At 41.6% G+C, this 10,656-nt stretch overlaps 1 protein-coding gene across 1 annotated transcript; it reads left to right on the plus strand.

Annotated features, from left to right (window-relative positions):
- The first annotated feature begins 3,433 nt into the window (after nucleotides 1-3,433).
- On the plus strand, nucleotides 3,434-4,396 carry LOC113896479 (olfactory receptor 7C2-like). The gene has a single exon (XM_027548649.1). It carries the CDS (start codon nucleotides 3,434-3,436, stop codon nucleotides 4,394-4,396), a length of 963 nt encoding a protein of 320 aa, XP_027404450.1.
- Nucleotides 4,397-10,656: the final 6,260 nt, after the last annotated feature.

The following is a 10,656-nucleotide window of genomic DNA, read 5'->3' on the forward strand; positions in this document are numbered from 1 at the left end:
TGCCAAGTTTTAAGTAATATTTTCTTGCAAAGTTGAGCGTTTCCTTACATCTATGTTTATTTTTCTCATTCCTAATTTTAGGCATTATTGTTCTCTTTCTTATTTGATTCATTAGACTAATTTTGCGTGTATGTTTGCTTTTACCAAAGAATTAGCTCTGGATTGTCTCAACTTTACACCTGTTCTTCTCTTTAATTCCTTAACTCTGCTTTTACCTTAATTCTCTGCTTTACCTAGTTCTGTTGTATGCAACTTGTATTAAAAATGTCTTCCAAATCTTTAAATGTTTTTCTTGAGGATAGACTACATGTGTGTTCATTTGTAGTTTTTGAAAGATGTAATAGAAGAAAATGAGTTGAAAAATCCAGACTCATTTTATCACTCCAAGATGATTCTTGTCCACATTTTGGTATATCTTGTTAATCATTTTCCTTGGATTTGTGCAAGGAAACTTATAAACAATCTGTACACTGATGTAATTTCTCCAGTCCAGAAATACAGATCAATTATCATCTCATAGCAGTATGTGAAGTGCTATTTCTCTTTCCACTTGATGAAATTTTGCATTCCTAGTCTTTATTTTTCTCAGTGGCTTCTTAATTACCTCAGTGAAAAGGTATCTTAATTTACTTTCATCCTCATAAGTTAATACTAGAAAAAATTCTCAAACATTTATTATCCTTTTTATACTTTTTAATAAATCTTTAATATTCTATGCCTTTTTCCCTGGTAATATATTAATGTTTATATGATTTATAATTAAGGCTTTATAGGTTAAAGGTACTAACTTTTATTAGTCAAATAATTATCTTTTGCATTCCAACTTTCTGCAGGGCACATTTTCTCATTAATAATTTTTCAATTTGTTGTCCAATTATTGATCTTTTCTTCCCGTATTTCCATCAAAGACTTTTTATTCATAGAGAACGTCTACTTTTAAAGATTACTTATGCATGTGTGTGTGCTAAGTCGCTTCAGTCGTGTCCGACTCTATGCGACCCCATGGACTACAACCTGCCAGGCTCCTCTGTCCGTGGGATTCTCCAGGTAAGAATACTGGAGTGGGTTTCATGTCCTTCTCCAGGGGATCTTTCCAATCCATTGATTGAACCGATGCCTCTTACATCTCCTGCACTGGCAGGTGGGTTCTTTACCACTAGCGCCACCTGAGAAGCCCAAGATTACATATATTCATGTATAAATTATATTATCTATGTATTTTAATTATATTCTTCTGATAGCTTATATGGTCCCTAGCTCCACACCCAACATTTGAAATTTATTAGGGAATATGGGGATAAGATTTAACACTATTTTTTTCTAAATTATTAACCAATTGTGAAACACTTATTTGTATCTTTAAAAGGCCCTCTAAAATATATAGGAATAAAAAAATGCAAGTTAAGATGATAAAATACATAGAGATATATCCTAAATTATGATAAACATCATATTAAATAAAAACTCTAAAATTATTCCCTTGAATAAAGGAAGAATAATAAGAATTCCAACTCAACATAAATTTGAACAGCATTGTGGAGTTTTATAGCAATGCAATAAGACCTAAAGATAAATAGATGTTGTAAATTAATACTATTTGGAGAAAGCATGTAAACATTAGGAAAAAATTTTAATTAATAAAGAAATCTAGAAAATGCGCATAACACCTTATAAATACAGAAAAGTCTAAGGTTCTCCTAATGTAATAGTGATATCAAAGATACAATGTGAGGGAATATCATTATTAATAGCATTAAACCTAAAATACATTAAAATGCCATGTAGAAATTCTGCTATTTGCAACACCTCAGATGAATCTAGAGGACATTATAATAAGTGAAAATAAGCTGGACAGAAAAGAACAAATAGTGTATGATTCCACTTACATGAAGCATCTAAAATCATCAAACCCATGGATGCACGGAATAGAATGTTGATTGGAATTATTGGCTGGAAGGGAAGGGAAATAGGGAATTCTTATTCAGTGTATCAAGATTTGTTATGCAAAATGAATAAATTCTAGAGATCTGGCATATAATGTGGTGGTGGTGGTGGTGGTCTAGTCTGACTTGCAACCCTATCAATTGTAACCCTCCATGTTCCTCTGTCCATGGAATTTTCCAGACAGGAATACTGGAGTGGGTTGCCATTTCCTTCTCCAGGGATATAACATAGTAAACAGAGTTAATAATACAGTATTGTACTCTTTAAAATATGTTAGAGGAATAGATTGCAAGTATTCATACCACACAAAAGAATACAAGGACATTTTTGGAGATGATAGGTATGTTTTTATGGGCTTCAAAGATTGCTCAGTGGGAAAAAAATCCAGCAGCCAATGCAGGAGACTCAGGTTCCATCCCTGGGTTGGGAAGATCCCCTTGGGAGTAGGAAATGGCAACCTACTTCAGTATTCCTGCCTGGAAAATTCCATGGACAGAGGAGCCTGGCGGGCTACAGACCCATGGGGTCTCAAAGAGTCGGACAGGACTAAGCATGCACCCACCCAAAGCTAAAAATAAAAGATGATTTATGTGAAGACAAACTCAATATTTAGAAACTCTAGGAGCTTATATTTAGAAGTTCAACTTTGATTGAATTTATATAGGGACATTGATAATATAAATGAAATATACATGGTGATTAACAATAATATTAGGGTTTTTTCTTTTTTAGCAAAAGGAGCACCCAGGGTCCAGAGGATCTAAGAAAATCTCAATGAGTGAGAAGAGCTGCCTAGAGTTAGGGAATTCCCCATTTCCATAAGCACTGAGCAGAACCACTGAGTGGTAATCCGGGATTGCAGGAAAGGGATGATTGTTTGGGGATGCAGGCAAGCACTAGAGCAGTGCTTCTCAAACTTGTTTGTGTCAGAATTTCCATGAGGGCTTGTTGAAGTGCCAAGTGCTGGCTTCACACCCAGCATAGCTGATTCAGTAGGTCAGAGATGACTCAATGAAAAAGAATCCACCTGCCAATGCAGGAGATATAGGAGATGCAGGTTCTATACCTGGGTTGGGAAGATCTCCCAGAGGAGGAAATTGCAACCCACTCCAGTAGTCTTGCCTGGGAAATCCCATGGACAGAGGGGTCTGGCAAGCTACAGTCCATGGGGTCGCCAAGAGTCAGACACACAACTGAGCACACATGAAGGTCAGATGAGCCTTAAAAAATGTGTATTTCTAACATTTCTAGGGATGGCTGATAGTCCTCAAGAACCACAATTTGAGAAGTGCTGAACTTGAGACAATTTTTCTAGATGTCAACAGTAACCACAATTTGTCATCAAAGAAAGTCAATCCTTAGCCAAAATGAATGACTTCATGATCTCCCTGGGTTTAGGTTAAGGATATTTCTGTCTTTCTGGGGAATGTTTATTTGGGGTAAATTTTGTATTGCTTTTTTCCTCCTTGTTGGCAAGCCCAGCAGACTCATGGAAAGAGGAAACCAAACAGGAGTCAGAAGCTTTCTCCTCCTGGGATTCACAGAGGACCCAAACCTGCAGCCTCTCCTCTTCGGGCTGTTTCTGTCCATGTACCTGGTCACATTCACTGGGAACCTGGCCATCATCCTAGCCATCATCTCAGATTCCCACCTCCACACCCCCATGTACTTCTTCCTCTCCAACTTGTCCTTTGCTGACATCGGTTTCACCTCCACCACCATCCCAAAGATGCTGTGGAACATCCAGAAACAGAGTCAAGTTATCACCTATGCAGGCTGCCTCAGCCAGGCTTTTTTTTTCATTGTGTTTGGATGCCTGGACAATTTACTCCTGGCTGTGATGGCCTATGACCGCTTCATGGCCATCTGTCACCCCCTGCACTACATGGTCATCATGAACCCCTGGCTCTGTGGGCTGCTAGCTCTGGGGTCCTGGAGCCTCAGTGTCACAGGCTCCCTGCTCATGACCTTAACCCTTGTGAGGCCATCCTTCTGCAGAAGCATGAAGATCACACACTTTTTCTGTGATCTTCCTGAAGTCCTGAAGCTTGCCTGTTCAAACACCATCATCAATAACACAGTGGTGTATTTTATGACTATTATCTTAGGTATTACTCCTCTCTCTGGGATCCTCTTTTCTTACTCTAAGATTTTCTCCTCCATCCTGAGAATTTCATCAGCCAAGGGGAAGTACAAAGCCTTTTCCACTTGTGGGTCTCACCTCTCGGTGGTTTCCTTGTTCTATAGCACAGGCCTAGGGGTCTACCTCAGTTCTGCAGTCACTTCATCCTCTAGGACAAGTCTGGTGGCCTCAGTGATGTACACCATGGTCACCCCCATGCTGAACCCCTTCATCTACAGTCTGAGGAACAGGGACATGAAGGGGGCCCTAGGGAGACTAATCAGCAGGGCACCATCTCTTATTCACAGGGTCTTTAGAGGGCTCTCATAAGTAACTGAGCCCATAATATTGAGGGTCAGACATCCTGGCTTCCTTCATTTAATGCTTTTCTCTTTCCTAATACTCATTTTTTAAAGAAAAACTTTCCTTGGGTCTTCACAGCCCTCTCTATTTTCTTTCATACTATATCTTTGGTTCCCTTTTTCAATTTGTAACCATATGAATTTTAACTTCATATAAATTGAACCTGATATTTTCTGTTACATTTAGTCATGATTTAAATTTCTTAAAAAATAAACTAAATCTCATGTTTTTAATATATATCTTCACAGTGAGGGGATGTATACCTATTAGGGAAATGTTGCCCTGCAAACTCATTTATAGAGATGTTTTCTGAGGCTATGTGAATCAAATCAACTGGAAGAAGTGCATTTTTTATGAATAACTTTCAGTCACATCAAAACTTAGTGATGTATATTCATTTCTGAAACATGAAGTCTGGAGCTAAACAGTTCAAAGCTGGCCTTCAAGTACTCAAGATCTTTGTGCTTTTCTGCTCTAGCTCTAGCATGAGTCTTCCACCCTCGTGGTCACAAAATGGCTTCTGCCCTTGCAGCCACTGCAACTGCATCCCAGGAAGGTGGAATGGATAAATACAATATAAAAGATATTCTTTCATCATTTATCATTTCAGCACATTCTGTCTGGCTTCCAACTTTCGTATCTGCATCCTTTGCCTAAGGGATTTCTCTAGCCTGCCCTGCCCATGTTCAGAGAATTAATGTCCCAGGAATCACTCCTTAACCAGAGAGCAACAGGAGTTGGTGTATAAATCACTTGCACATTGGGTAAGATAAGTCTGTGGCATATATGTTTGTACTGGCTCCCTGTCTTTCTCCAGCAGAAGTCCACCAGTCGATTGTGGTGGTAACTGGCTTGATAAACACACCTTTTATGGCTGTATTCTCTTGCCTGACTCACGGCTCTATTTCCTGGGATCACTAAAATCTTTGTCTTAACTGGACTGAGCTACATTTCCTGTACCACATAGGCTTTATAGGAAACATCACAAAAGGTATGCCTACCCAGAACCTGTGAATGTGACCTTTTTAGAAAGAGCTTCTTTGCCAATTTAATTAAGGGTCTTGAAATGAGATAACTTTGAATTACTTCAGTTCAGTTCAGTTGTGGAGTCATGTCTGACTCTTTGCGACCCCATGAATCACAGCATGCCAGGCCTCCCTGTCCATCACCAACTCCCTGAGTTTACCCATATTCATGTTTATCGAGTAGGTGATGCCATCCAGCCATCTCATCCTCTGTCATCCCCTTCTCCTCCTGCCCCCAATCCCTCCCAGCATCAGGGTCTTTTCCAATGAGTCAACTCTTCACATGAGGTGGCCAAAGTATTGGAGCTTCAGCTTCAGCATCAGTCCTTCCAATGAACACCCAGGACTGATATCCTTTAGGATGGACTGGTTGGATCTCCTTGCAGTCCAAAGGACTCTCAAGAGTCTTCTCCAACACCACAGTTCAAAAGCATCTATTCTTTGGCACTCAGCCTTCTTCACAGTCCAACTCTCATATCCATACATCACCACTGGGAAAACCATAGCCTTGACTAGATGAATCTTTGTTGGTAAAGTAATGTCTCTGCTTTTCAATATGCTCTCTAGGTTGGTCATAACTTTCCTTCCAAGAAGTAAGCGTCTTTTAATTTCATGGCTGCAATCACCATCTACAGTGATTTTTGAGCCCAAAAAAATAAAGTCTGACACTGTTTCCACTGTTTCCCCATCTACCTGCCATGAAGTGATGGGACCAGATGCCATGATCTTACTTTTTTGAATGTTGAGCTTTAAGCCAACTCTTTCACTCTCCTCTTTCACTTTCATCAAGAGGCTTTTTAGTTCCTCTTCACTTTCTGCCATAAGGGTGGTGTCATCTGCATATCTGAGGTTACTGATCTTTCTCCCAGCAATCCTGATTCCAGCCTGTGCTTCTTCCAGCCCAGTGTTTCTCATGATGTACTCTGCACATAAGTTAAATAAGCAGGGTGACAATATACAGCCTTGACGAACTCCTTTTCCTATTTGGAACCAGTCTGTTGTTCCATGTCCAGTTCTAACTGTTGCTTCCTGACCTGCATACAGGTTTCTCAAGAGGCAGGTCAGGTGGTCTGCTATTTCCATCTCTTTCAGACTTTTCCACAGTTTATTGTGGTCCACACAGTCAAAGGCTTTGGCATAGTCAATAAAGCAGAAATAGATGTTTTTCTGGAACTCTCTTGCTTTTTCCATGATCCAACGGATGTTGGCAATTTGATCTCTGGTTCTTCTGCTTTTCTAAAACCAGCTTGAACATCTGGAAGTTCACGGTTCATGTATCACTGAAGCCTGGCTTGGAGAATTTTGAGCATTACTTTACTAGCGTGTGAGATGAGTGCAATTGTGCGGTAGTTTGAGCATTCTTTGGCATTGCCTTTCTTTGGGATTGGAATGAAAACTGACCTTTTCCAGTCCTATGGCTACCTCTGAGTTTTCCAAATTTGCTAGCATATTGAGTGCAGCACTTTCACAGCATCATCTTTCAAGATTTGAAATAGCTCAACTGGGATCACCTCCACTAGCTTTGTTCGTAGTGATGCTGCCTAAGGCCCACTTGACTTCACATTCCAGGATATCTGGCTCTAGGTGAGTGATCATACCATCGTGATTATCTGGGTCGTGAAGATCTTTTTTGTACAGTTCTTCTGTGTATTTAAGGGAAGCCCCTTAATCATACTCAAATACAAAATAAAAAAAAAATTTAAAGGTCTATACTTCCTTTTACCCATGGGATAAAATCAAATCCAAACCACAGTTACCCCCCCCCCCCGCCAAAAAAAAAAATGATCTATCTTTCCCTAGTTTCTTTATTCTTTAAAATGCAGGCTTATAAAGAAAATAGAGCTGGAAGGGGTTCTAAGGATTGGAGGCAATGGGGTCATGGATCCCTTGACAGTATGTCACACTTTGTGTGATGACCTGAGTTGTGTCCTCTACAAAATTCATATGCTGAAGTCCTAACCCCCTATACCTGGGAATGTGGCTGAATTTCAAGATGGGATCTTCAAGCCATAGTAATAAGCTTCCCAGGTGGTACTAGTGGTAAAGAACCTGCCTACCAATGTAGGAGATATAAGAGATGTGGGTTAGATCCCTGGGTCAGAAAGATCCCCAGGAGGAGGGCATGGCAACTCACTCCATTATTCTTGCCTGGAGAATCCCATGGACAGAGGAGCCTCTGGAGCTATGGTCTATAGGGTCGCAAAGACTCAGACACGACTGAAGCAACTGAGCGTGCACGCAAGTTAAAATGAATTCATTCAGGCGGGCCCTACTCTTAGTTTCCTTAAGAAGAAGAGATTAAGACTCAGACACACACAGGAGGAAGACCATGTGAAGACACAAGGAAAAGACAACCATCTACAAGCCAAGGAGAGAGGCCTCAACAGAAACTGACACTGCTGGCATCTGCATCCATTACTTCGCTGTTTGTGTTGTTGTTGTTTTAACACAGTGAAAACTTTTATATTTGGAATTAGCCAGCTGGACTCAGTTTAGACGATCCCAATTTTTTTGGCAACATCCAAACCATCACAGTCAGGAGCCAGTCGAACATATGCCCTCTTCTCTCTGTCAGGCCTGATCATGGCATTGACCTCAGCCACATCAATGTCACAGAGCTTCTTCACAGCCTGTTTAATTTGGTGCTTGTTAGCCTTGACTTCCACAGTGAATACCAGTTATTTTCTTCATGGCTGACTTGGTGGTGAGGGGGAATTTGATGATGGCATAGTGGTCATTTGTTTCCCCTAGGGGCGCTCTTCTGAGGACATTGGGGCTGCCTCCTGAGCAGTGGTGTTTTGGGGCTGCCAGAAGGTGGGTAACACCCAGATCTTCTCTTTTGTATGGCTGTGGACACCTTTCAACACTGCTTTCTTGGCCTTCAAAGCCTTTGCTTTGGCTTCAGCTTTCAGAGGGGCAGGGGCTTCCTTCTTCACCTTTGGTGCCATCTTCATGAAAAGACGTGACTTTATTTATTTGGCTGTTCTGGGTCTTAGGTGTGGCATGCAGGATCTTTGATCTTCATTGAAGCGTGAAAACTCTTAGTTATGGAATGTGAGATCTAGTTCCCTGACCAAGGATAGAACCCAGGACCCCCTGCATTGTGAGTGCAGAGTCTTAGCCACTGGACCACCAGGAAACTCCTAGATCTAGGACTTCTAACATCCACAACGATGAGGGGAAAATTCTACTGTTTAAGCCACTCAATCTGTGGTATGTTGTCACATCAGCCCTAAAGAACTAGCATACCCTGCTTCCACAGGAGCCCTCTGGGGACGTAGAACACTGACCATGGGGTGGATAGAGATAAAAGCTGAAATGCTAGTTTAACACTGGGATCTCAGGCAAAGTTCCCCAAGGTCCATTGTAGAGTTGAATATTTTACAAGTGGATGAGCTTCTTGTCTTCTCATGGAATATTTCTCAACTCTTACCATAATTGTCTCCAATGGTTGTTGTTCAGTCACTAAGTCATGTCTGACTCTTTGTGACCCCACAAACTACAGCACACCAGGCTTCCCTGTCCTGCAGTATCTCCCAGAGTTTGTTCAAACTCATGTCCATTGAGTCAATGATGCCATCCAGCCATCTCATCCTCTGTCGCTCCCTTCTCCTCTTGCCCTCAATCATTCCCAGAAGCACAGTCTTTTCCAATGAATCAGTTCTTCAAGTCGGGTGGCCAAAGTACTGGACCTTCAGCTTTAGTATCAATCCTTCCAATGAATATTCAGGGTTGGTTTCCTTTAGGATTGACTGATTTGATTTCCTCGCTGTCCAAGGGACTCTCAAGAGTCTTCTCCAACACCACAATTTGAAGGCGTCAATTCTGTGGCCCTCAGCTTCCTTACGGTCCAACTCTCACACCTGTACATGACTACTGGAAAAACCATAGCTTTGACTACACAGACCTTTGTTGGCAAAATGATGTCTCTGCTTTATTAATATGTTGTCTAGGTTTGTCATAACTTTTCTTCCAAGGAGCAAGCATCTTTTAATAACACCATTCACAGTGATTTTGGTTCCATGGTAAGATAAATAAATTAAAGATTTATGAAGTGCTTCTCTCAAGTTCTCTCAGTTGCTTATGCTCAAGAATTCTCTTCAAACCTTTAAGAAATGGAGGATGGAGCATCCCAAAACCTACACATGTTTGAATTTCCCACCCTATCCTCCCCCGCCTTTAGTAGAAGTAAGTGCTCAAGTGAAGTTTAATTCGATTTAGAAAAAATTAATATTATATTTCTTAGACAAAAGGATCATGGAGTTGAGTTATATTTATAGCAGTTATAATCATGTTACCTTCTGTTTTTCCTTGTTCTCCCCACACCTTTAGTAAGGTCTCATGTAATTTCCCACCTGGTTCATTAGCCTGCAAGAAAATAATGGTTAAACTCTGACATCCACCGTTACATATAAGGGGCCCCCTGGGGCCAGCCTGGGACTGTCCAGGCCAATTAGTCCCAGGGGTCAAGTGCTGGGGTTACAAGTCCTCACTACTCATCTCCATGGGACCTGCTTCCCCAGTTCCCAACAACGAGGTGTATGAAGTAAAAGGTTTAACATGGAGGATAAGGGGTGCTCAAAGCCTGTACATCCCAAAGAAAGCACTGGCCCTAGACTGCTTCTTGAAACATGACCTCTGAACCCCTGGAATATCCTGCCTAATAAAAGTGTCTTTGTTTACCTGGGGCTTTAATCCATGCCAGGTAGTCTGGTTGATGGTGAATGCCCGTTTTTGTTCACCTGGGACCCAGGGCAATGCTATACTGTTTGCGCGTAGTGGCTCACTTATGTCTGCAGTAGCCCACCAATCCATGGGATTTTTTAGGCAAGAATACTGGAGTGGGTTGCCATTTTCTGCTCCAGGGGATCTTTCTGACCCAGGGATCAAACCTGCGCCTCCTGTGTCTCCTGCATTGCAGGCAGATTCTTTACCCACTGAGCCATCGGGGAAGCCAGGCTTTGTTCACCTGGGACCCAGGGCAATGCTATATTAGTTTGACCTCTGGAGGGACTCAGGCTTCCCTGGTGCCTCAGATGGTAAAGAATTCACCTGCTACTGCAGGAGGCTGCAATCTCTGGGTCAGGAAGACCCCCTGGAGAAGGGAATGCCTACCTACTCTAGTATTCTTACCTGGAGAATCCCACAGACAGAGGGGCCTGGTGGGCTGCAGTCCATGTGTTCACAAAGAGTCAAACATGA

Source organism: Bos indicus x Bos taurus, chromosome 7 (assembly GCF_003369695.1).
Source record: "Bos indicus x Bos taurus breed Angus x Brahman F1 hybrid chromosome 7, Bos_hybrid_MaternalHap_v2.0, whole genome shotgun sequence".
Lineage (NCBI taxonomy): Eukaryota > Metazoa > Chordata > Mammalia > Artiodactyla > Bovidae > Bos > Bos indicus x Bos taurus.

What these genes read in the sequence shown, in the direction of transcription:
- LOC113896479 (XM_027548649.1), top strand. Translation starts at nt 3,434, where the DNA reads ATGGAAAGAGGAAACCAAACAGGAGTCAGAAGCTTTCTCCTCCTGGGA.